The following is a 27,361-nucleotide window of genomic DNA, read 5'->3' on the forward strand; positions in this document are numbered from 1 at the left end:
AGGGAGGAAAAAAGCTGACCTAAGAAAAATATCACTTGTGGCATGGGTGAAGGCAAATGCCCTTGATTGACAAGGCACAGCTTTGTTTAGAGTTCAGGAGAGTGTTTGGCACTTGCTGAAAACAGCAATTACTCAAACACACTTCACAGTTTTTGTTCAGAATTTGCACATACAGTGAAGCACAGAAGTCTGAGACTACACTGAAATTCTATGTAATTGAAACCTGAAAATAAATATTAAGTTTTAGGATAAGCAAAATGTAAAAAAAAAGTTTGTATTATTATAAACGATTATATATAGAAAATAAATAAATAATATAATAAATAATATTAATAAATACTTGTAAATGTATAGTGTATTTATACATACAGTGAAATAAATAAAAACGTAAAGAAAACAATTTGTGACACTGATCATTCGATTTACTTGCAAAAAAGCACAAGATGCTATTTGAATCACTTTGAAATCATGCTGGGAAAAAATGAATGGAAAACAAACAATAACACAAAAAAAAAATCTAAAATTTCAATTCTTTTTCATATTTTATTTAAGCTGTAACTTTCTGTAATAATCATTTGTAATGAAAACACACACACATACACACAGTAGCATTTTCAGACCTCTGGGCTGCACTGTTTTATGGAGTTGCTTATATATATATATATATATATATATATATATATATATATATATATATATATATATATATATATATATATATATATATATATATATGACATTAATTTTCATGTTTAAACTGACATTTCCATCAGATATTTAATATCAAATTTGACTTTTTAAACCTGTATACAATATCTGTTTTGCTCTTTTTCATCTGGACTGAATGTGTTCTGACCAGACCATCCAATCCATGGTTCACACTGAGAGTTTCTCTGTGGTTGTGTATATTTTTTATCATCTCTGTTCATGTCCTACCTGGGATATGCTTGGCCCAGCCAATGTTGACCACCAGTTCCCTGTCTGCCAGGTCGCATAGCGTGGTCAGGGCTTTGATGTCGCTGTCGGGCACGGTGGGGTCAGGCATGGCGTAGATCTTCTCAGGCTCCGCCACCAGCAAGTGAGACACAATCTTGTTATCTGCAAGGCAGCCAAAGGGGACTGTATTTGAACACCGAGGGGAGAACAAAGAAACAGATTGGGATTATACAGGCAAGGTCATAGTGTTTGGTTCACTAGCAAAGAATGAAATCAGATAACATGTGGTTGTTTTCTTTGGACCAAGAGACGGTGTTTGTGGTACTAATGCCATTTTTGTTATAGGTATAGGAATGAATGACTGCTGTTTTTTACTTTTGTTAGGAGATTTATTGGTTCAGAGCAGATGTTCTTTGCACATCAAAATGTTACAAAATAGTTTATCATACAACATTAATCTATTTTAACATTAACTATATATTTTAATATTAACAACCTCTGATTTAAATATTTATTTATTTATTTTTTTTTTATTTTTTATTTTTTTTTATTATTTTGTTTAGCAATAGGTGGATTTTAAATTGGCCAGATTAAATTAAACCAAAATAATGGAGTTTGAATGGCTGGTGAATGATACAATTTAAAATGTTAAAAAAAAACAAAAAACAAAAAACACATATTAACCAGTTGACAACCACTGCTGCTTTTTTAATTCACATCTATGATCCTCATTTTGGAGTACGCTGTGAATTGTGTATATAAAGATTAGTGTCTATCTAATCAGAGACAGGATACACATTTCAGATTGGATTGGATTGGTGAGGGAAATTGGAATAGATAACTAGCAACAGCCTTACAGTTAAATTATTAAATTTGCTGTTTAATCATCTATGTCAATGCAATACGATAGACAGACAGAACCTAAATACAAAACTGCAATCTCTGTGTGCGTGTCTGTGTGTTTGCAAGACCCAGATGAATCATTTTGAGCCCAGCACATCTGTGTTTCAGGTCCATGGACAAAACGGGTCACTAAATGAAAAAGCATTAACTTCTGAGGTGTGTGTGTGTGTGTGTGTGTTTGTGTTGAAAGAGGGGAAGAAATGGATCAATCAGCCCAGCCCTGCTACTCCAGGGAGTGGGGGAGTCTGTAAGTGCTATCTCTAGGTAAATCTTATTTAATGTTTCCCTAATTAGAATCAATGCGACCCAATTTCCAAATCCCATGCCTTTGTTATGTGCAAATAATCAATCAGGTAGGCTGGGACCATGGTTACTTCTCTTACGAGAGGATGAGATAGAAAGGAATGTGAGAAAAGATACAGAGAGCTCAGAGACAGACTGATGAAAGCCTCTATTAATAGGACACTGGACTAAAATATGAAAACCCTCTACAAAACCTAAACATCTGTCTGTATGCCCATGCAAAGGTGTATTCTGGATTACCAAGCTCATAAAAAGAGATCAGTGGGGATTTATGTTAGAAAATATTAAATTAAATGAATACATTTAGCAGACGCTTTTATCCAAAACGATTTACAGTGCATTCAGGCCAAAATTTTTCTGACATGTGTTCCCTGGGAATCAAACCCACAACCTTTTTGCCATTCTAACGCAAAGCTCTACCACTGAGCCACAGGAACACTATATATATAAAGTCCCCAAGTCCCCAAGTCGCCATCTTGCTAGAATACAATAGCAAAGAAAAAATGAATTATTAAAAGTGGGAATTATACATAGAGAATAAGCTTTAAAATAAGTTGCTTTGGGTGGCTGGAAATAAGGCTGAACCTGGAAGGAGCGATCAGTAGGATTAGGCAGAAGGTTATTCAGAGCGCTGTATTCCTAAAATGATTTCTACCACTGTAATAATTATGATTATTTCCACTGCTATCATGCATAAAAGCATATTGTATTCCAGGAGAATATGCTACCATTAAGTAAAAAGGCTTTAGGGACAAATCTGTTAAGCGCTGCCGTGCTGTCTCTTTTTCAGAGCAGTCTGACAGCGCGGAAGCTCCGGTATTGTGGGTTTGATGTCTTTGCCAGATTGGATTTAATCCGGATTAGACCTCCCTCTCCCTCTTGCGTTCGCTCGCCCTCCCCTAACACACACACACACACACAAACATCTTTGTCGATTGGCTCTGTCATATACTACATCTCTATCTTTCTTTTTTCGTGTCCAGTTTCCTGATGCATTGAAAAGAAGGCAGGTTACTTTATGGTGACATTGAGATATAAGAGATACGATTCTGTGTTTGATCTCTTTTTCAGGTTTGACGCACACACACACACAAATTAAATAATTTAATCACCCCTGTGTTGTTTTGAAACTGTATGCATTTTGACAAATGGTTTGACTGTTTTTCAGCTGACTTTCTTTCTTCTACAAAGCACAAAAGAAGATATTTTGAAATTGATATTTTGAAATGCAACATTTTCACCTGTTTTATTTTTATTTAAAAAAAAATTGGAGTGTTGCTTAAAAAAAGTGTTTATATTTGTATGAGAAAAATTATTGAATAAATAAATGTGAAGACATTAAATGAATACAATGTTCTTACATGGCTTTTTTGGTGGCAGAGACAGTTGAGGGTTCAAATAGGGGCTGTTTTCTGCATCTATCCGGCGTTTGTACTTCTGTCTTCCACCACGTACACGGTCCAGTCGAACGCCTGATGAAAAAGAGGAGACAAGAAAAAAACAACAACATTTACTTATCACACATCATTCTAGAATGAACATGACGTCTTCAGTAAAGCAGTCAGATAACCTGCACTGTCACTTTAAAAGCACTGTGAGGGGAGCGGGCTACTGGGAGCCCGCCATAAACGGCACGGCAGCTGTCAGTGGCCATTTCAGGGATGTGGACAGGAGATGACCAGCTGCTGACAGACAGGGGCACAGTCGCTCTCTCCATGTGACATCCAGACAGGCACCTGCCCATCTCCTGGTTGTAGCGCGTGTGCATCTTTAAAGCACTCAGCTCACAGAAAAATAACAGGTAAACAGCAGAGAGACGTGTGTTGCGTTAACGCACAAAAGTGTTGGTGACAACAATTACAGGAGACGTCAACACTCAAGAGTGCAGAGGCGTTCAAGTACTCAAGTACTTGTGTGAAGCACATCACTGTCTTTAAAGGCGTCCCATTCTCCTTCATCAGTCAAAGCTCCCATCGATATTTTCTTCACAAAGAGTGCAAATAAAATGTGATGGGTGAGTAATTTATTGAGGCGCGATGGTTGTGAAAACATTCTGAATCCATCCATTGCGACACAAGATTCTGATAAGTGCAGAGCTTTAAACACCTGTCCCTGCTTTTAATTAATTGACATACAAAAGAGCCTTAATTTAATTATGCAAACCTCTCAAGGGGGTGGGCGGTTTCCGTGGAAACCACTTAAAGGTGGCCCAGGACCCGTTTCATGTTGCATGCTGGAGAGGAATGGAATGGACATGAAGGCCCAGTGGGCTGGCCCTCGTTTCACAATTAAAACACTGGAATTCTCGTTTATCTGAATGGCGCTCAATCGCCAACCTCCACTGGGCTTTCAGTGCCTGACACTCTCTGAATAATTTAACAATGAGATGCACCTTTCTCATATTGAAGGGCACTGACTGAAATTTTGAAGTGCTGCTTATGGGTTTTACCATTATTATATAACTAAATGTGAATCTATTTATGTTAATGGAGATGGTGATATATATATATATATATATTATTTTATATATTTTTATTTGTATAAATAAAACACAAGGGTTTTCTCCCCAATATTTAGATCAGTAATCAATCAAAATGGGATTTTTAATGGGCACTTAAAATGTAACTTTGATCCCCCAAACCCAATATTAGCCTACATTATTAATAATATAATATATTATAATATAATAATACAACCTTGATGTAAAATAAACTAAACAAAAAATAATGTAATAAATAAATAAATAGAAATATAAAATAAAATAAACAGAATAATGTTACGCATCATATATATTATATCATGTATCTTTTTTTAAATTACTCTAGACAAGTACAGATCTTGAATGTGTACAATAAGTGGAGATAAAACATAACCGTGACACAAACTTGAAATCACAATGTGCAGATTTTCATTCATAATATTCACAGTCAAATAGGCTTCATTGACCAACTAGTCAGTTATGCTCATTAAAAATACTACTTAATTATATTATTATTAATGCCTTTCTAAATAAACTATCCATTCCTACTAAATAGTCACCACAGTGGTAATATTTCCTGCTATAGATCAGTGCTTCACTATGACTGCATAACATGCAGGCGTATTTTGGGACGGAGTGATAACGAGTGCTAATTAACTTTGACCCTGGCTTGTTGTTGATTATGTTACATTGTACTCCAGGATAAAAGCAGATCCATGACCCTGTTTTCTCACATTTCCATGAAGGAACACGTGTCCCACAGGCTTCATTTTACATGAGAATGATGGTCTTACAAAGATGTCACATTGTTAGCATAACCTCCTTGATGCCAGCACCCCAAATATGCAACTACACACGATGCTCACATGTTGACAGCCTCTCATATGAATAAGACCACCACCCCTCCAGAAACCGGATCCTGCTCCTGCTCGGGTGCCTGGACTGCAGGGTTTATTGGGTTAATTCACTGTTACACACATGCTTGTACAGTAATAGCACCACCTGAAGTCCGTGCGGTATCTTACATCTTTGTACATCACGAAACCTGCATCTAAGTTAATCTGGGTCAGATATATAGCTCTTTTATTAGCCTGATTGGTTGATTTTCCTGGATCTAGAACAAACACTGCATTACATCAAACTGATGCGCAACTGTGTATAAAGTTTTGAGTCCGACCTGCACCTTCATAGGCCTGCAATGCGCTGGAAATAGATGAGGAATTAATGCAGCACAACCCTGAAAGACACCCTCTACGGTGGGATATTATTAGGAAAGCCTCCCTCACTGTTGAAGGAGGATTTTTCAAGGATTTACACGTTCCAAAACAAACAGCATTGGAATAAGTTACCCTTTGTAACTGATTTGCAGCCAGCTCTGTGGCTTCTCTTATATGGTTAAGATTAAGAAGCGGCTATGGGATGCCGACCCAGGGGCGATTGTTACCCTCCACAAATGGCGAATGTGGCTTCACACCATCGGGATACATCTCACTGCTGATAGACCTTCTTTCGCCACATGACTGTAAAGCAAGCAGGCGCCTGGCTGCACATGGTGCGCCGCTGGGTCGGGTTTCACAGAAGCAGATACAAAGAGCTGCCGATTGTTTGTTTGATGGCGTATCTATGAGCTCGTGAGGAATGATCTCGATATATAACATGCACACTGCAAAATTATGTTATACTCTCAAAACAGAACAAATATATCTTCCCATACAGTTTATGTGAGTACAATTAGTTTGCTTAAAAGGAGACTAAAAAGACTTCATTTAAAGAGACAGTCCATAAAAATTAACTCACCCTTCTAAAATGTATTCACCCAATCTAAAATCTATATCTGTATTTCGTTTTCTTCCGTGGAAAACAAAAGGAGATATTTATAGCAGATTGCCCAAGCTGCTCTTTTCCACAAAATGAAAGTGAATGGTGATTACAGCATCAAGGCAGAATTTCCTTTTTTTTTTTCAGTAATAGGTTTTTTAGTCACTTTTCCATAATTTCCTCACATAAAGTTATCATATGTCTTAGGAGGTCTATATCAAAAGAATTTAGGAGAATATTAAGAATTTTTTGGGGAGTTGACTGCCCCAGTCCCCATCCACTCTCACTGTACCAAAAATGAACGTTCTCAAAAATGTTTTATTTTGTGTTCCACTGAAAAATAAAGATGGTATGAAAGTGAGAAAATAATGACAGAATTGTAACTCTAATTTATAAGTGAACTGTCCCTTTAAATAATAGGTTCCCTTTAAATAATGCACAATAATGCATTTGGCTATAATTTCACTTCACTTCACTTTTTTTTTTTTTTTTTTTTTTTTTTAAATTTTCTTCTGCTATTAACAACTCAAAGCTCACAAATGATATTATTTATATGTTCTGAAATGTACCATCTTATTTGATTCATTCATTAGCACTAAGTAGGACATGAGGTGTCTTATAAGTGAACTGTCCCTTTAAATAATAGGTTCCTTTAAATAATGCACAATAATGCATTTGGCTATAATTTCACTTCACTTTTCTCTCTTTTTTTTAAATGTTCTTCTGCTATTAACAGCTCAAAGCTCACAAATGATATTATTTATATGTTCTGAAATGTACCATCTTATTTGATTCATTCATTAGCACTAAGTAGGACATGAGGTGTCGTGAAAAAAAATTCCCAGCGAATGCCTCACATTTCATAAAGGCTGACAGAACAAGAGGAATTGTAAAAAGAAAAGAAAAAGGATAAAATAGGAGAATTATTTTCACACTGTTGTAAATCCCCAGTAGATTACAAGATTTTACTGTTTTAATTAAGATGACAAATAGACTAGTTGCTTCATGGTGGAATCGCTTTCCCCTTGTTTTAAATTATCCTATCTCTCCACACCTCCCCCCACGTTTTTATTAGGACCCACAGATGACCGTAAACTTCTTACAAGGCTTGTTTTGAATTTCATAGGTGCCGTGGAATCCTGCAAGGCGTCTGCACAAATTTATGGGGAAGTGTGAGAGAAACAATCAACCTGGCAGCAACGTGTGCTACTTTTAAAAAGGACTAATTAATCAGACATGGCCAGAGAATTCTGATGTCTTGAACTCACATCATTATATTACACCTATTCTTGTTTAGTAGTCAACGACATGCGTGCAGACACACTAAAGAGGCGAGGAGACTGTTGTTTCGGCCAAGGCTGATGGGGCACTGGAGAGTGTATACAGCAGCCAGATTTCTCACAGCTGACATGCATAAACACTACACCACTTCCACTCAACAAAGGCTTAAGTGTTCACAGGAACGTCAAACGTGTGCTGATAGTTCAGTTTCTTTTTATAGGTGCTATGCATCACAAGAGTATAGATTTCTCTCTGATGAATATATATATATATATATATATATATATATATATATATATATATATATATATATATATATATATAAATATATATAGGATCAAGCACTTAACCAGCTAACTCTGGCTACCAGAATAGATCTTAAATCAACAGTATGTCTAGAGGGAAAATGAGACACTGACCAAAACCAAACATAAGGAGGACAGAATGTTGATCTGATTTATTTACTAATGCATTGTAGTGTATTGCAATCACCCAATCCTCTACCTTTTTTGACATTATAGTGCTCGTTTAAAAATACGGGCAGGAAACTGTGATGTGTTAAATTATGAATTACTGATATTCATCAATAGCAGCATTAGTGCTCATCAGGGTGCCAAATTAAATTCACACATGACAATAAAAAGCAAACTGATGAAATTACAGCCTATAAATATCCCTTACTTGACATAAAACAGTATTCTACATTTATGATTATTAAAAAATGTTTTTCTTTGCATATTATGTCAAACAGTGTGGATCAAGTTCAATCAATCAATCAATCAATCAATCAATCAATCAATCAATCAATCATCAAATAAATAACTTTTGGCTACTTAATACAATTAAAACTGTTTTTATTCAATTAACATGTCTTTACAAATTAAGACAAAATAAAGACAAAATATAAACTTATGAAGTAGATGTCGATACTAGATGTGGAAGCTGCATCGGATATTTTCTAAAGCTCACTTACATCAGCAAAATTCAGTCCATCAATTCTAGCAACTTAATTTACACCATGTACTAAGTTTGAGATATCGTCCAATGGCAACTGCGTACTATTTACTTGCCAAAGCCAATTTGTACTCACATTTGGCTCTTGGTGGGTGTTAATTTTGGACCCTAGTGCTCTTCCTCTTTAAGAAAGCACATTTAACAGTCATTAGTTGTTGACAGAAATGAACCAGGGGTAAAAGTACCAGTCTACTGAGCTGCCAAACTCCATTAGATGTTCACCTTAACTATTTCTGTATTGTAAGGTAGATATTCTAGAAGCAAGGTCTAAAAACATTACAACCCACCATTGTTCACATATTCTTGCTGGTTCACTAACTAAATCCAACGGGGAACAAGTTATTTAGTCAATGAGAGCTTCCAGTCAGATTTCCTAGTTCACCGAAGCCTACATCATCCAGTCTATTCCATAAATGCTATGAGCTTTTATGTGGACATAAGTGTGACCTATGGCAAAGGGCAAAACAAAGTGTGTCCCAAGTGCTGAGGCCAGCCCAGCAAGCAGGACACCCCATTCTGAGAAAAAGAGTGAATCCCAATTGCTACGGAGTTCACACATTAAATACAAATGGGCCTCGGACAAATGAACATGGGTGAGCAACAGGAGCGCTGGTTGCAAGATCCCCTGAGATCTACAGGAATGAATTATTAAATCTTCACTGCGAGAGAGAGCAAAGGAAGAGGAAAGAGGGGGTAGACACACACTGTCATCTAAATCTTCTTCTTAATCCAATGTGAATTTATTTTCTTTGCTGGTATAAATGTTGGCTGCTAAGCCATGGGACAAGTGCACTCTGTGGTGCCATTCATGCATAAAATGTGGATTTCTATTTGATTTTCTGATGTTTAAGCCTGTTAAATTCTCCCCCGCTCCCTTGGCACAATCGCCTCACCTTGAGTTCCTCCATAACGTAATTACACTGAGGAGCAAATATTGACAGCATTTGTCTTGAATTTTGAAATGTTCAAATTCCCAAACAGAAAAGCCAAAAAACAAACAAACTTAGAATGACGTCTGGGTTCTGCATTTTGATCGGCTGGCTACTGGAATTAAACACTTTGAATTCTAGAATTTTAGAAGCTATGCTGTGATTTTTTGATGGTGAAAGATTTCGGCTTCTGCTTGGCTTAGCCCTTGACAAGGATTTGCGTCCTTTGAAAATCTGCTGACCACCTGCAAATAAACAGACGTGACCATCTTGACAAACAAGTCAGGTTTGGTGTGATGGAGGGGATGTCGTTGTGGTCCGAAAAAGACACCATATTCTGAAAAAAAAAAGAAAAACAAACCTATACTTACAACACCAAAAATCTTACAAAAGAAATTAATCTTATAAGCTCATTTTCGCTGAAGCTGTGCAAGTCCTAAAAGAGTTATCTATTTTTGTTTGCCTTTAAACAGCTTATTCTTTTTAATAGACACCAAAATGTAAAGAAATACATAAATAATAATAATTATTATTGTTATTATTATTTATATAATAGTACATAGTGTTAATAAATACTATACAGTATATATTTATACATTTTAATATATTGCACAAAATAGGTTAAAAACCACCTAAAAGTTTACCAATATACTTGCTCCTGAAAAAAAAGCTGAATAACCGTAACAAATAACTGTATTTTTACTTAATTATGCTTATAATATGACCAACTATGATTGGTATTTTTTCCCCCATGACATGCCATTTCAGCTGCCTTTTGTTTTTTTATGGTCCTTATATTTAAATAAAATTATATTTCTATAAAATATTATATAAATTAGGACTTTACTGGTTTTAATATGAATATCCCAAAGACCTTTACAACATAACCAAGTGACACAATACTATAATTGTGTATGCAAAATTCAAACAAAGTATCTTGCTTTAGACGCAAAATCTGATGTAAATGCACAAAATCACAGGATAAGCCCACCGATGTGCCGTATCTCTCTCACTCATTCATTTTAGGCCAATAGTAGATCCTATAGTACCTGATGGAGACCCTCCTCCATCACCGCCCACCCCTCTGCACACACCTCTCACTTAATAAAGAGCTACCCGAACAAGCTCATTTATTTTCCTGAAAATTAACTCACTTTCGGTCCTGATTAATGATTTTAATCTAAATGAATCAAATTAAAAATTGAAAATTATTTTTCCAAAGCCCACAAAAAGGGGGGAAAAAGACAAGGAGAAAAGACCATTCCCGCTTAACAAATGAGCCTTCAAATATTAAAAGAGGAGCAGGAGTGGGTGATCTTAATGAAATGTGTCCAGTGCATGGCTGCCTCTCCCTACACACAGGCAGATCCAGAACTAGAGAAAAAGGAAATGCACCGAGAAAATAAAATGATATTAGAGGGGGAGCCTCGCATATTGTCTGAAGAAAATCCGGAGAGAATTACTAAGATATCTACTGACTTTAATTATTGTGTCATGCCCTGTACATTCTCAACAATACTTAAACTGAGAACGAGAGAGAAGCGAACTGCAGGTGCCCTGGTCATGTGACTGCAGTGGGCCGAAGCTAGTGAGTGGGCAATGACTGATGCGGACATATTTTTCACAATATTTCGGCAGAAAATCTAGTCATGGCTGGCTGCGTCTCTTTCTGGGCTTTGCTGCTAACCTGCCAAATGCTTGGCTGACTTAATAGACAAAGTGATGAACGGCGATCATTTTGGGGTGGAGGAATATTGCTGACTGCCGATATTGGAATCACTTCTGATTGGATCACCATTGGATTTCCCACTTCAAATGGCTGAGAGGTGCGCGGGGGGGGTTGATGTCTAGGTCACAATTGACATGTTTGTGCTTGCTTTGTGAGGGGAAAAACTCAACTGGAGCAATGGAAAAGACGTTTGGGAGTCGAACGGTGTCACTTGTGTAAAGCTATTATTGGTTATCGAGCCATGGCTGTTCAGACCTGAGCACAATTTTAATATGACCAATCTTTCATCCAGGATCTCCAGTATAAATGACCCTGAAATTTTAGGGGGGTGGAGAGTGCTGATGGAATGTCATCCAAATGATTGAAATGTTGAAATTCATAATTGGAAACACAGTACTATCTTATGGCCCTCTCCCTCCACACACACACTGACACGTACGCTGGGCTCCTTCACAGCAGCAGAGGCATGTGTGAGGTTGGGCACGGCAGTGGTTTTTATGGTAATTGAGGCAGTTATATGAGGTGGATGTGGACAGAGCCTTTCTTCTGCCGAGACTTAAAGAGAAATAAGCGTGTGTTATCTTCCTGCCGGCAGAGCCGCCCTATTGTTGATTCAATAATACAAGACGGCTCTTATCAGGGCTCGGGGTGACTGATTGGCAGGCCGATATGTTTAGACAATGTGCCGTGTTCAAACTGAATTTACCCGGGCCTCCGGTCTGCCCAGGAGCAAGCAGAGCAGAGCGAATTAACACCACACAATGGACTGAGACTCTTTCAACATCTTTACATGCCCCCCTTGGCCCATGTTTTTTCTGGACTAAAACCCACAGCGTCTAAAACCCTGTATGAAGATTTTATATACTACTACTACTACTACTAAATTATAATTATTATTATTATTATTATTATTACTACATAAAATTAAATGAAAGCAAAAATTAAATAAATAATAATAATAGTAGTAATGAATATTGTGAATGAATACACAAATAATAATATTAATAATCAATAACATTAAATAAATAATCAAATACCTATACAGTATAAAGTACCTATAATACTTATAAAATATCAAATAAAGAATTAAAACTTAACCTCCAAGTAAACTATTTCACCTGCAATATTAAGCCCTGATATCATAATATAATAATAATAATAATAATAATAATAATAATGAATGAATGAATATGTGAAAAAAGCAGAATAAAATAATGTAAATGAAAAAGGTAAAAATAAATTAAAACAAACAAATAAATAAAAATGCACCAGGCACTGCGATGATAAATTTAGCTTTAGTTATGATATTCAACAGTGGAGGAAAAAATAATAATTCAGAGATATTGATATCCCAACGGGGTAGTTCTCTGAGGACACCCGAGTTAGCCGGAAAACTGTACTTAATTTGCTCCATTACTTTTACCAAGCTTATGCAAGAACATCATGGATATGTTTAATTGAAACATGATCATAAAGTATTTCTGTGAAACACAAATTTACCATGGAGAACAAGTTCCTTCTGAACAGGGCTTTGGAGAAAACTGCATTAATTGTGATAATTGTGATTACATTTAAGGTCTCTGTTTAATCCAAGAGGACACCCAATGGTGGGCAAAAGCCAAGGCAGAATGAAGTGTTAACGGCACACAAGTGTGTAGGGGTGAGATATCGGACAGGGGAGGTGGTGGCCAGCATTGCGGGATCAAAAGGAGCGATTTTTGCCTTTATCTGTCCTGATGGTGGAGTAAATGAGAACAGATCAGCGCTGCGGTCTGTGAGCAGGTGGCTGTCGGCCGTCTCCTAGCCATTAAATTGCTGGCAAGATGGAGGGCCTTTCTTTCCTGTAGCCACACTTACAGATCAAATAGTGACAAATGAGATGTAACTGCACTTATAAAGCAAGGGAACTATCTGTCAAAGTACAATATAATTTGTGATTTGACGTGGCAACCACATTGTCTATTCCTGACGTCACAGCTTCATTGGATTCACCTACACATTGCTTGGATATATCTATCCATCTATCTATACGAATAGATACTAATAGAATGTAATAGTATTTAATAATAATAATAATAATAATACTCATGAAAAAAAGAAAGAAATGTACAGTACATCTATACATTTTCATGTAGTAAAAAAAAAAAAAAAATATATATATATATATATATATATATATATATATATATATATATATATATATATATATATATATATATATATCTCAGTATTGCATAAATGGACCGATGAATGGATGGATAGATAGACTCTGTTCTAAAGCTCCATCGTCTGTATTTGTGTGCGGTGGGCTTGGTTATTACCTGAGGAAAATCAGTGCCAAGGAAAAAAACTACTTAGTGAGCTGTATGCCTGCATTAACAAGGCCTCTCTCTGCCTGAACAATTCCTCGCCTCTAAATGATCTAATTAAAGTCTCATCAGTCGTGTGTCTCGGGCTGAGCCCTCTGCTGCTGCATTCAGACACTTTCACACGGCCTCACTGATCACATGGAGGGCTTCTGATACATCATAATAACAGACAGTGGGTGTCTTGTGAGGGTGGAAGACTTGTAGAGCTTTAGATGTTGAGCAGGGATATATGATGGGGGAAGAAGGTAACCAAATTAACCTTTAGGGGTTGAACACTAATAGATATGAAAATGAGTAAACTGTTGGGACCACAAACCATGCAGATACACTTTCAACATATTCCTTGTACACGTACACAATGAATCATCCATAAAAGCAGGATGAAAAAAAGTGTCTCCTTTAAAAATTAGTAAACATTTATAAGCCTTGAACGTGACTGGAACAGACTGATTTCGTGACGGGTCAGCATCTAGGAGCTGTGAGAATGAGACGGTGTGTGTCACTATGGAAGGATGTGAGTGCTGTAAGGCAGTGGGTGATGGTGGCCATCAGATGCGGGACATTGCATTAGAGCAGAGCATGGGATGGTGCTGGGGGCTGGGCCATGCTGGTTAATATGGGGCAGTGGGGAATCTGATGATGTTGTAGGAGGGTAAGGAGGGGAGGGCTGTGAATGGCCTGCAGGGTGCTTCAGGTCGGTCAGTGGGAGATGAGTGGGTAATTGCCACTTCACCATGCCCAGTGTGTTCATTCAACCCTTCAAACGACAGAACATGCATCTGAGCCTTTTCCGCTTTTTTTTTTTTTTCTGAAGTACATAACTGGGACTCGTAGTACAGTATGTGAACGTAGTATATGTGTCCATATCATCAAAACCTAAATATGACAATGCAATAACAGCCAAGAATACAACACGCACTCACACACACATGTTTGTTTTTGTGAAAAGTGGGGACATCCCATAGGTGTAATGGTTTTTTATACTGTACAAACTGTATATTCTATCGCCATTCACCAACCCTACCCCTAACCCTCACAGGAAACTTTGTGCATTTTTACTTTCTCAAAAAAACCTCATTCTGTATGATTTATAAGCGTTTTGAAAAATGGGGACATGGGTTATGTCCTCATAAATCACTCTCTCCTTGTAATACCTGTGTCATACCCATGTCATTATACAGAGTTGTGTCCTGATATGTCACAAAAACATGCCCACACACACACACACACACACTTTTGTAATTTAGGAGACGCTTTTATCCAAAGCAACTTACAAATGAGAACAATGGAAGAAATTTAAATCAACAAGAGAGCAAAGATAGGCGAGTGCTGTGTCTTGGTTAGCTTAACACAGTACATGTAGCAAGTTTTTTTCTTATTATATAATAAATAAAAAGTAAACTGATAGAAAAAATAATAGAAAAAGAATAGAGCAAGCTAATGTTAGAGGCCTTTTTTTGCTTTTGCTAAATGGATAATAAATCAAAAGAAAAGGATAAAATACATAAATAATTTATTGTTTTTTTCTCTCTAAAGGAAAAAAGCAGTTATTAAATTAATAGAGTGCAAGCCTATTTTTTTAAAGAAAAGAATTAGAATAGAGAGTGCTGATGATAATGATCAAATATAACAAAATATATATACATAAATTAGAAAAGCATTCAATGTTCTCAGACATTGGTCCCCCCCTATATGCATTACATATTAAGTTTTTGAATAAGATGAATGAAAAAAAAAGTGTCATCTCACTCCTTCCACCTCACTCACTCCTTCCACCTCACCGTTCAAATTCAGTGTGTCAAATTCACCTCATCAGCACTTATTAAAAAAAAATATCTGTACAATTAGGCCTTGTGCAATTAGCCCAAAAGCAATAGTAAACGAAACGCTTTGCAATTGGCTCACATTAATTTTCTGTTGCACATAGTAATGGCTGCACTGACTCATCGTACATGATCATTACAGTGTCTTTTAAATGGAGACATGAACACTCACAATATGCAAAAAAAAAAAAAAAAAAAAAAACTTTGTTGACTGTCTGTGCTATTTGCATGTGGGGGTTTTGTGAGACATTTAGGTGAGGTGAACACAGAAAATGTAAGTGGGGTGTGGGTTTACGGTTAAGTGACAGGGGTATGACCCACTGAAATACACTCATCTAAAGAAACTTCATCTGTCAGTCACATCAGTGCCTTAACAGCTCTGTGCTGGACAGCCTGGGGTGCCGGGAGAGGATAATACTCCCGTTTGTAAGCATGCTTGTGTGTGTAAGCACAGCAGAGAGTCATGAAACCAGTACTTTTCCTCATTCAAGACATGTATCTTGTGTAGAGACCTTTACCACTAGAAGCTTAAAAGTTATATCTTTCTCGCGCGATGATAGCATAATAACTAAATACGTGGTCTGCTATCACATAATCTGCAGGTTCAGTTCTTCACTACTTTGAAGAAAACGAACTACTAAATGGAAACTCCACAGAAAATTTAAAATAAAAGCTAGATAAAAAAAAAAAAAAAAAACATTTCTAACAACAACGGTCTTATCTGTGGGGATATCACTGATAGATTAACACCCTGCATCAAACTAAGCAGGTCATTTCTACACTATTTTTGGATGAGAAATTAACAGATGCGTACTGATGTGCCTGGTGGAAACAAACCTCCGGACAGAAATACATTTATAATACTTTGTTTCAATGCCTGTGACCTATTTTACAGCAAATTACACAATTGCTTTTGTACATGCCGACACTCATGCTAATTAGACTTGAGCTGTTGTGTTGTCGTGCACTTACAAATAGATGTGGCGGCAAATGTGTCATCATGCATTTGTTAAGGATTCACAGTAGAAGATTTGTACCAATGGACCTGAAGCTTGAAAATAAAGTCTAATTTGATTTCCCAGAATGCATCAGCTGCATAAGGAAGTCTGAATAAGTCCAAAGACTACTGAAGTGTTCCCTTAATTCTGTAGGTTTGGAAGTAATAATACTGCATCTAGAGTGGTGAAACGCATTTCATCCTGAGTGCATACAAATGTTTGCCTTGCCGAATTCAAGACTCCTTCTCCTTCAACTGTTTTCACTCTCTTGTCATTCATAGATTACTATTATCAAGCCTCTCAAAGCCAGAAACAGTTCCACATTGCACCATATTTAGCCTCCCCAGCCCCCTCAGGGCTCATACCAGAACGGTCTGTCACTAAAACCATCTTCCATGCCTTCCACATTCGTTCTCCTGCTCAATTGCACCAGTCCACGTGGACTGACAGAGTATGATGATATCACATGCCTCGAGTATGTGTGTTTAATTGGTTAGTTCCCAATATGTGAAGATAATCAGGACAGAGAGAATGATGCTCTCCACCTTGCGAGCGTAAAAAGGGTGCGACTGGCTCATAGCAATGCTACTGGCCTGATTCCTGACATAAAGAAATAAGGACATTCTCACTGTGCCAGCTGTGCAGGCATCAGGCCCCTGCCAAATTTCAGATCCTGCCCTGCAACCAAATCAGCCTGGCCGGCTGGGAAAGCACAGTCTGTGGGCTCAGCATGGTCTGTCTATGCAAAAACAACCTGCCGTCTGCAGGCAGCGGTGCAGAACCGGAGAAGCCAAGAGCCCAGTCCGACTTGTGCCTTCGTTCACAAGTGAAGCCCAGTAAGGAAATTGGTCACAAATTACCAAAACAAAGCAGTCAGAGAGAGTCAGCGCAGGCAAATTGCACCCTGCGGCCACTGCCCACTGCACTGTACAGAGCGCTGATTGAGCCACATCATTCAAAACGACATGTTACTGTTGCATTGTTATGACAGTCGGGCAGTTGCATGATTGGTGCAGTAGCAAGAGCCCATATAGAGCCATTAAAAGGTCAGCAGGTGCTGGACGAGGCAGCCACACGAGCATCCCAGCGGAGGAATTCTCTGGGATTGCGGGTGGTGGGCTTCAGGCACTTGCGATGAGGGAAATGCTGAATGTTGGAAGCAGTCAAGACTCTATTGCCGAGCCACTCAATTATAGGCTCAATCAAAAGCCCTCGCTTCGACAGTGTCTGCCAGGCCTGTGTGGACTGGAACACATTCACAGCGCTCATATTTACTGTGCTCCACAGGAAGCACTTCCAAATATCCTCTCTGATATGATGTTACACTGCTGTTTACCAAACGCACACCACTGGAGTTCATATAGTGATTCAGCCACAGGTTTCTCAGGTTGCTGAGAGTGCAGAAACCAAATTTGTTTGAGTTTAAATGTACAAATGACCCACAAGATATATGGACACTTAAGTCACACTTAATGTATGTACTTTATTGCACTATAAACTAAATCTAAAATCAAGTGGCATCTGAAAACTAATTATACCAGAAGATTTTGTAGAAGTAATGTCATAATTTTAAATAATAATTGTTTACTCATGTAAAACTGAATTTACTTTTGTAAATTTCTATTAGAAAATTTCTTGAAAAATGTGCTATACTTCTTTCACGTAAATGGCATTTGGTTTTTTGAGGTTTCATCTAATGCAAATGTTTTCATACCTTAAGTTTGGCTAATTGTCCAAGTACTATTTTGTAGCTGCTGTATGTATACATCACCTAATTGAGAATATCTGCCATGGATGTGCCAAGCAGCTGCGTTCAGGGAAAAATCGTTATTTATTTAAGTGTCAGCAAAGTGTCCCTGGTGCTCTGCATGGAAAACTAAAGAGCACAGACCTCCAGCTGTCCCTCTGCCCACAAGTGGTTGTGGCAGACTGGGAAATGCACGAGTGGAGGAGAAGGAGGATGGGAAGAGTCCTCCAAAGTCAGCAGCATGTAAAATCTTCCCCCTGCCTGGCTGGGGTCCAAACATACAATGCTCATTCTGCCTCCAATTCAGCGCAGGGACCACCAATCCTCTGTGGGTTACTTGAATGCCTAAAGATGTCATTTAGTTGAGGATGGCGAGCAACCAGGGAGCATGAGAACAGAAGGATTGGAGGGGAGGGAAGAGCGATGGCAGGGGAGAACCGAAGAAGGAGCCGAGGAGGGATTTGCGCTACTATGCCTTCTGTTGCTGCTGGAGAGGAGGTGGAAAAGGCACAGTGTTGACCTTTCTATCTCTGCACGGAAAAAAGAAAACCTCTCAGCAATTAAGAGGAGTTAATGCCCTAATTATGTGTGTCGTTTTAGGCAGTGCCAGAGGGGATCTCCTCAATAGTAAGAGAGGGTTTGGGGGGGATGGAGATGAGGGGGATGGAGGGTAATATTTCATTCCCAGATCCAACCTGGAGGGGTGTGCTATGGCCAGTACTTTGGGTTTTCAAGCAGGTGCAGTTTAGGACAGTCAGACAACTTCCAAATGACCCACGCAGGGTTATTTCATGTGAAGCAACATGCTTTCAACCCTTGAAGCGCGTGCAGTGTGTAAAGAAGGAAGATGTGTGCTGTGATACACATCACTAGATCTATCAAACAAGGCCTGCCAGTCAGTTATGACACTATAATGAGGCTGTCATGAAATTCAAATGGCTCCGTTCTGAAGAGCGTGACTGTCTCTGGTGCACACTTTCTCCTTCACAATGAAGAGGCAAACGGCTTTTGACTGACATTTCATACCTAGAAGTTAGACCAAAACCACATGACATGGTCTATGTTATATAATTATTTGATATAATTCAATATAATATATATTTTATATAATTAAATTACATAGACATTTCGGAGACGGTTTTCGGAGACATTTCGGTGAAGTTTTATTATCTAAGAGCGTACTGGTGTATCATCAGTGCTGTTCACAACTTTATTGAGGAGATGGGTCGGACCTCGAACTGGTATAGTACAATCACACACTGGAAGAAAAACAAACCAGCTGTGAGAAAGAGCTGCCATGCTGACATTTAAAAGCACACACACACAGGCGCTATCTAGGAATAAAGTAGGGCAAACTACAGAGAGAAAGAGAGAGAGAGACTGCATAATGATATCACCCCCCTGAGAGCACTCTTTAAGATGCTGGCTCTCTATTTTGGGGAGGCAAGAGTGGGGGAACATGGTGGGTGAAGGGTGGTCTCAGACGGGTCCTTTCCTCAGGCTCTAAATGAATGGCGGCGTTGCATAATCCAGAGAGCCTCGCTCGCTGACAGCACAATGATTTATGCCCCCCGTCAGAGGAAGAGAGGGGCGAAAGAGCGGAAGGCAGCTGATGAAGGGACGGTGTATGAGAGAAAGAATGGGAGAGAGTTAGAGAAAGAAAGAAAGAAAGAAAGAAATAAAGAACAACATCAACAGCAATGAATGTATAACATGCATAAATGGGATGGAATGTAGAAAAGAAGAAATGAGGAAGAAGGAGGTGAGACAGATTAACTCTTCATTGTCGACGTCAAACCAAGTACTCATTCACTCTTGCCATCTTTTTTAGAGACACTTGGGACAACTTAAGTCAGACAGCTACACATTAACAATTCTAGAACAAAATGTATTGTAAAAATTTTTATTATGTTTTCCATTTAACTTAAGGGAGGGGAAAAAACAATGGTTTTGCTTCAAGGGTGACACAACATAGTACCACAATTGTTTACCATAATAAAAATATCAAAATAAAATCACTAAAATCAGTCCGTTCAAAAGGCATAATTAATAATAATCACAACAACAGAATTATTTATTACCTGATAACAAACATATTTTAATATATCATTATTACCTAATAATAATTTTAGAATATTATAATAAAAAATAATTAAATAATTTATAATATCAGTAGCCAATAACTAAAAACACAGGATGAGTGAACGCCATGCAAACTATCAGATGAGGCAGGATTTTGAGTTTTAAATTGTTCTCTTGCTCTGACTAAAAGCATATGTATGAGTATGTCAGTGTGTGTGTGAGAGACAGCAAGGGAGAGAGACACTTTAGCCTACTCATATCTACATGCAGGTCTGGTTATTTTGCTTCCATGGCTGCTTGTGTCCCCAGAGAGATGCGGTGGGGAGAGCCACTGCTGTCAGAATCCAAACTCCTGTCTTCGTTAGGACAGCCGCTATCTAACACAGCACAATAATTGGGCGCATTCTAATTGCCTTCTGCAGGAATTTGATGATACATATTCTAAAGGTGCATCCTATCTCTGCCAACCTGCGTCTGCAGGTTTCTTATTTTCTCTCTCTTATTCGCATTGTGAGTTTAGATAAAAGCACTTAAACTCTAAAGTTTCACTTAGGAAACAAATATACAGCAAGTCCCATAAAGTCTCTTCTCTCTCTATGGAGAAGGTCATCCATCTGTGTGTTCAGACATGAGTGGCTGAGAATCTAGCATTATCATCATCATCATAATCATCACACATATGCACATTCTCCCTTAGCTTGAGTATGCAAGGTTTGGCAGAGTGAAGAGCATGTAGGTATTTATGAGTGCACATATATGCATTAGTGTCCTAGTGTATATGTTCTTGTGAAAAGTGCTTTCGCTGAGTGTAAGTGTGTGAGATCAGCGCCGCATGCATCAGGTCGCCTGTGAGCGCTTCTGTGAGTGTGTGAACTGCATATCTCTAAGTGTTGTGTAATAAGCACTCTCCAGTCCTGATGTACGGCTCTCGTTTCCCTCATGCTGCGAAGCACCGGGTGCTTTTGCTCGAGCATGTTAGGGCTGATTCCCGGCTGCGGTCTCAGGCCAGTGCATTGTCAGGCCCCGTCACTGTCTCTCTGACTGTCTGTGGATATAATTTTACAGTTGGGTGGCTGGAGGTAGCGACGCGGCAGGCGGTTGGCCCCCTGGGTCAAACAAAGACGTATCTGGAGGCAGCAATTTCCTTGCAGCTAGAATGCACATGTGCCTGTGAGGTGAGCACCTGCACACACTTTCAGTATGATGGTGAGTGTCTGTTGTTACTGAGAGGATCTGCTTGTGCATATGTATGAGAAGTGTGTGTGTGTGTGTGTGTGTGTGTGTGTGTGCAATGTGGGGGTGTTAAGCTGTAGGAGAGAACTGCGAGTGATAGTTGGACAGATATTATATTGAGTGGTTTGACTAGCCCTGCTGGGGTTTGGCTCTGTGTGCTGAAGGATTTCATTGCTTTGGATGCCTGGTATACAGAACTGCAAGGCTGTGGATGCATATGTGTGCGAAAGATCCTTTCTTTATCAGGATTACTTATCCCATCCCCACCTCCATGTCTCCCAGGGGTGACAGGGCTAATTTCAGACAGATCTTCCCCTTAAGCAAGCTGTTGACAATGGATAACATGCCATCCTCCCTCCCCAATACCCTCCAACACTAAACAGTTACTCTGCATGGATGCTGACACATTGGCTTAGCCTGTACCTCACCAAAGCTAGCGAGCCACTGTTAATGCCGACTGACAACTAATACACAAACAAAGATGACTGATCTGGATTTAATCTGATCCCAGGCCAGCAGGTTTTGGGCTAAAACACTGAAAACAACAAAACATTACAAAAAGTGCTAGCATAACATTAAAGTACTGTAAAATCACCAAGAAAAGGGACATCAGTCAAACAAAAAGCAATTTAAATATTCCATATGAATAGCCATGAGGTTTGCAAGCATGTCTAAAACAAACCTGAAAAATGGCTAAAGTGATGTGCAAAAGTTTGTGAAGCTAGTAAAGTCTTGCAATCAAGTTTTAGAGTTTTACACATAAAAATGTGAGGGACCTCAGGAATTCAACAAAACCCATTCCAAATATTTCACATGAACATCAAGGAGGTTGAATTTTTGTGTTTTTGTAGTTGTGTCTAAAATGCTGTGAAAACAACAATCCTTAAAAAAAAATCAAGCTTGCACAATGTTCAAAAGTAGCTAATGAAATGCTGTAACAAATCCAATTTAAAAATATTCGAAAGAACATTCAAAACATTTTTTTTAAATTGGTATCCATGAGGGTAAACTATGTTTGCATGCTTTGGTTACGTCTAAAAACTTCACAATCTAAAAAAAAAACAAGCTTGTGCAATGGTCAGAAGATGGTAAATGAAGTTTTGTTGTATGCATGTCTAAAAAAAAAATATGTAAAAATAGTAGCACATACAGAAATTGTAATTCTCAACAGTAGGGACTGTCATAAAACCAACTAACAAAAACAATGCGCTACATTACAAAAAAAAAAAAAAAAAGAAACAAATAATGATTATACATCGCTGAACTGAATTATTTGTATGCATGCTTTTCATTCTTTGTGTAAAATGCTTTAGAAAAATAAGAAAATTGATGCATACATTTTTCAAATGACCCTTATTCATATGTAGAGGGGGACTTCTGTATTAAATTCAAGCACTTTACAACAAATGGTTGTGCCATTGGGTGCCATTTTGATATATGTGCGTATGGGTGGCTAGCAGCAAGAACAAAAGGCTGCTATTTGTCTGGGTGCTCATGGGAGAAAATGCCATATCAAACATGCAACTACATCCCTCAGACCTTTCTGAAAACAGGCCTCTACTTATCAATTACCTACCTGTCAGCGACACCGGCCGTGTAGGCAAATGTCCCTGCACAGGGCAACAATAGTGTTGAATGAGATTGCCATTTATGTTTGTATGTGTGAGCGTAAGAAAAAGATGGATAATATGAAAAAGACACATTTCACATGGACAAAAACACACATACAGTATGTGTACACCCTCATGCTCGACGCAAACAAATGTGGCCTGTGGGACATTTATGCTTGCTTTTGCTCTCCAGCTGAGTTGTTTTGGTATAATGTGAGCTGACCACTCAGGACCGCAGAAGGTAGGCTGGCTGCAGGGTTTGAGTATGTGTGTGTGTGTGTGTGTGCGTGTGTGTGTGTGTGTCTGGTCTTGTGTCTCTGTGAATAAGATGCAGTCTACCTGATCTGGACTTAAAGGGGCATAGCGTTTGTGTCCACACACAACTGTGAGCCTATAAGTGCCATCACCTGCGTTTCTAAGAGGACCTGTTCTGTGAGTGACAGAAGCTTAGCCTACCTCTCATTCTCTCTCATGTCTTCCCCCTCTCGCCTATGACGGCAATTCTTTCAGAGGCAGACAAAACACTTCCTGTCCACCTGAATGAGAAGCGAGGAAACGAGCTGCCGTGCCGCATTTCTGCTGCTGAAGATATCAGAAAGGACGTTTTTCCCGTTTGAAGGTTAAAGGCTAGTTCAGGCAGCTCCTCTGTAAACTTTTAACATCAAAATCGGGAAAGCCTGGAGAGCCAGAGCCTGTTTCCACAGGAGAGCGGCGGTTTGAAAATAACTGCTTGTCCGTTTGGCAGACCTCTGAGAAAATGCCTCAAAGGCCGGCTCTCTAAATAATAACCAGTCTTGTTAGTTAGAACAGGGCCTGGAGGCCAAGGCAAAAGATGGTGTTTGGCTGACTGTGAGTGGCCCTTGAGGCACGAGGCCAACTGGCCCTTCAGTTTCAACCTTGACTTCATTCTAGACCTGTACTATTTTTTCCCCTTATGGAAATCTGTGCATTTCCTCAGAATTGTAGAGTGAAAAATACAGTTGCACAATGGATAAAATGTTCATTTCCTCTACTCCCCAACCATTCCTTATTGCTCTCACCTTCTCGCATCATGCCAACGGTCAGACACTTCATGAAGCGGCAGGCTTGGCAGGACTTCCTTCTGCGTTTGGTGATCTCACATTCATTGGTGGCGGGGCAGCTGTACTCAATGTTTCCTGTGGCGAGGCATGTAGAGAGAAGGAACAGAGAGTGTTTAATGACTGCAAACCAAAACACTGTCACATTTGATCAATTTAATGCACCGTTGCTGAATAATAATAATAGTAATAATTAAAAATCTTACTGGCCTCAGATTTTAGAAAAGCATTGATGTACTCTCAACAAATAAAATACTTTAAGTGCAAACCCAACCTCTGATTGACACTTCGAAAGAAGACACTGAAATACAGCAATCACTTCCCATCATATCTACATCATACATCTTCGCTTCATATCTGTGTGTGTGTGTGTGTGTCTGAGGGTTCAAAAGGCATGCAGAAAAGAGCCACTGGCTGTCCTCAGAGGTCATGTGTCACAGAGCTGTGTGAAGCTGGATAGGCAGGCTTTACTAAACCTAAACAAAAACCTGCAGGTCACAATTCACCTTTGAGTGAACTTCCAATCGCCTGGTGACCACTAAAACAGCTCCTCATCCTACCAATCCCACACATAAACAAACACAGAGAGCTACAAGTTTGCTACTGTGATTCCTGGCATACTGTAGAGTAGACTATTACAGCAACTTCTTTAAGGACCATGATGCTGTGAGAGGGAAAAAGCAATTATATATGCTTGGTACTGCAAATAGAAGCCTGATCAGTAATCTGGCACACAATAAAATCATTTAAATAGTTTTTTGGCTGCATTATAAGATTTGCTTGCCAGATACAGTCATTTAATATAACCAAATTTAGGGTTTGGAATGGTGTATGGCAGTGTTACAACTACCAGTGTAAGAAGAGAATTTGCTCTATAGAATGACAATTAGAACATAAATACCTGCACTCACACTTCTTGGGCTGAAACAGACTCTCTAATACACACACTCATGCAATTAATATAGCACCCGTCTGGGACCTCCACACTGATGAAATATTTCAGAGTTAATCAAACTTTGTAAACACTGATTTGTATTGACTTCTCTTCTGTGAACTGATGTTTCCCCATTACAAAGCAGATTAGCAGCACGAGCAGGGGGCTAAATGCTCAAGACTGCTAATTCAACAGGAAACAGTATTTAAAGTACGCATGTCCATTAAACTGAGCTCCAATATACATTAGTCAGGTAATCTCCAGAATCCATTAGGGTCTTCGGATTGGGAGGAATGCATGTGGAATGGAGATGTGTGTGGAGATGTGAGGTGATTCTCATGAGGGCTGAGGCCAGTTGAGTGGTAAACCAGCTGGGAATGTTTCAAGGGGGGGAAAAATCCTTGCCAATCTAATATAGGTGCTTTCCTACAGTACCAGTAGTTGAATGCCAATGGCTTGAGCGCTGTGTCCAGGTTATCAACACAGTGGAAAGGAGGCTATATGTGTGTGTGTTCCACTGACAGGATAGAGTGATGTGATTGGAGTTAGGTGGCAGTCGATTAGTGCAATATCCATTGTCTATCACTCAAGTGGCTGCCGAGAGGTTTCAAACAAGATATAAAATGTCCCTAGCGCTTCCTTCCACTGCCTGTCTTCATACTAAATGCTACACTTCCTTCATTCATCAGTCGCAGTCAAATGCCAATGAAGCTAATTACCAGAACATGGTGACAACCTGACCTTGGGGTGACCTTATACTACAGCTATGAAGAAGGGAACAGATTTGGGGATGTTCTGGGCTTCCTGAGGTGGCATTCTTGGTGTACACCTCCTATATTTTGCCCACCGCCTGGCTACAAGTGGCTCAATTGGGAAGTGATAGATGCAGGTTGTCAGGTGGCATTGGAAGAGTGCCACCGGAATGCCAGCTGCCAGTGATTTGAGTTGCCATGGCGTCCGTTCCGCCGCCTGTCCCAATGCCCCTAGCTAAACTGTGGTCTTGACGCATCTGCATCCCATAACTCCCCAACCCTGCTCCGTCCCTCAAAAACCAGCCAGTCTGGATCTCAATAAATGTCCAGCTGGATGGGATGTTTTTGGAAATCACCAAGAGATTTATTGGCTAATGGGATGAAACATACCGATATGTCAAACCCCACCTTCTGAGGCTCTGGATTGCGTGCAGGCCAAGCATAATATTTGACCCATTTATTCAGCACCTACTTTGTTCCTCAGAGCTTCACTGCCACTTCTAAAAAACTAGCAGATGGGTAACTTCCCGGTATATTAATTGCCTGTAATTTCTTGTTTGACATAACTGATCGATCTTGTTAATCTGAAGCAACAAGACAAGAAAAGTTTATAAGCAAAAGCATTACCACCCTCTAGCTGTAAACGTCTACTGGACGGAAAGCTGCTTAAGTGGCATAAAGCCAGCAGATGTTGGATGTATGGAATTGCTTTGTGCACATTCTAGGACAATCCTACTTTGACTAAGTCCCTCTGACCCCTTGGCCTGACATGTGAACCTATCTGAAGTTCTAGCTGAAGGAGGGTAAAAGCCAACCTTGAATGGTCCTCTTGAAAAAGGCCTTGCAGGCCTCACAGGATGCGACACCATAATGGTAGCCGGAGGCGATATCCCCGCACACCAGACATAGGCGCTTGGGCATGGAGTTCAGCATGTACTCGCATTTAATCTGTGAGTCCTCCGTGATAGTGCTGGAGCAGTCCTCGTAACGCTTGGCTCCGGCACCGCTGGGACCCAGAGCACTGGTTGGGCCGTAAAGAGTGGGTGAGTCCAGACCATTCTGATGGCCGTTCATGGTCGAGCTGTAGCTACCGCTGGCGTCTGAAGAGCCGCCGGGGCTGTGGTGATTTACGCTGTCCGTCAGTGAGGCAGGGCTGGAAGGTTCCGTCTTTATGTAGGAGGGGCAACTGGACTCAATGTGGCGGTCCTTGCTGGACATTCTGCAGAGCAGCCTACACGGAGAAAACATGACAAAACAAATACCAAAGTGTTAGTGACCATGACTGACAGTAAATAAAGTGTGTGGAAACGAAGAAAGTTATTGCCTGAGATCTTAATTGGTA

The 27,361-nt window shown here is 39.3% G+C and overlaps 1 protein-coding gene across 1 annotated transcript; it reads right to left on the reverse strand.

The window, feature by feature from the left end:
- Positions 1-936: 936 nt before the first annotated feature.
- Positions 937-27,290, reverse strand: LOC113079522 (estrogen-related receptor gamma-like; the record flags this gene model as incomplete). The annotated part of the gene is made up of 4 exons (XM_026251756.1): positions 26,835-27,290; positions 24,295-24,411; positions 3,504-3,614; positions 937-1,098 (listed from the first exon to the last, which is right to left on the reverse strand). Coding segments are annotated over exons 1-4 (823 nt in total), but the record flags the coding sequence as incomplete, so codon positions are not given.
- Positions 27,291-27,361: the final 71 nt, after the last annotated feature.

Source organism: Carassius auratus, unplaced genomic scaffold (genome assembly GCF_003368295.1).
Source record: "Carassius auratus strain Wakin unplaced genomic scaffold, ASM336829v1 scaf_tig00028430, whole genome shotgun sequence".
Classification (NCBI taxonomy): Eukaryota; Metazoa; Chordata; class Actinopteri; order Cypriniformes; family Cyprinidae; genus Carassius; species Carassius auratus.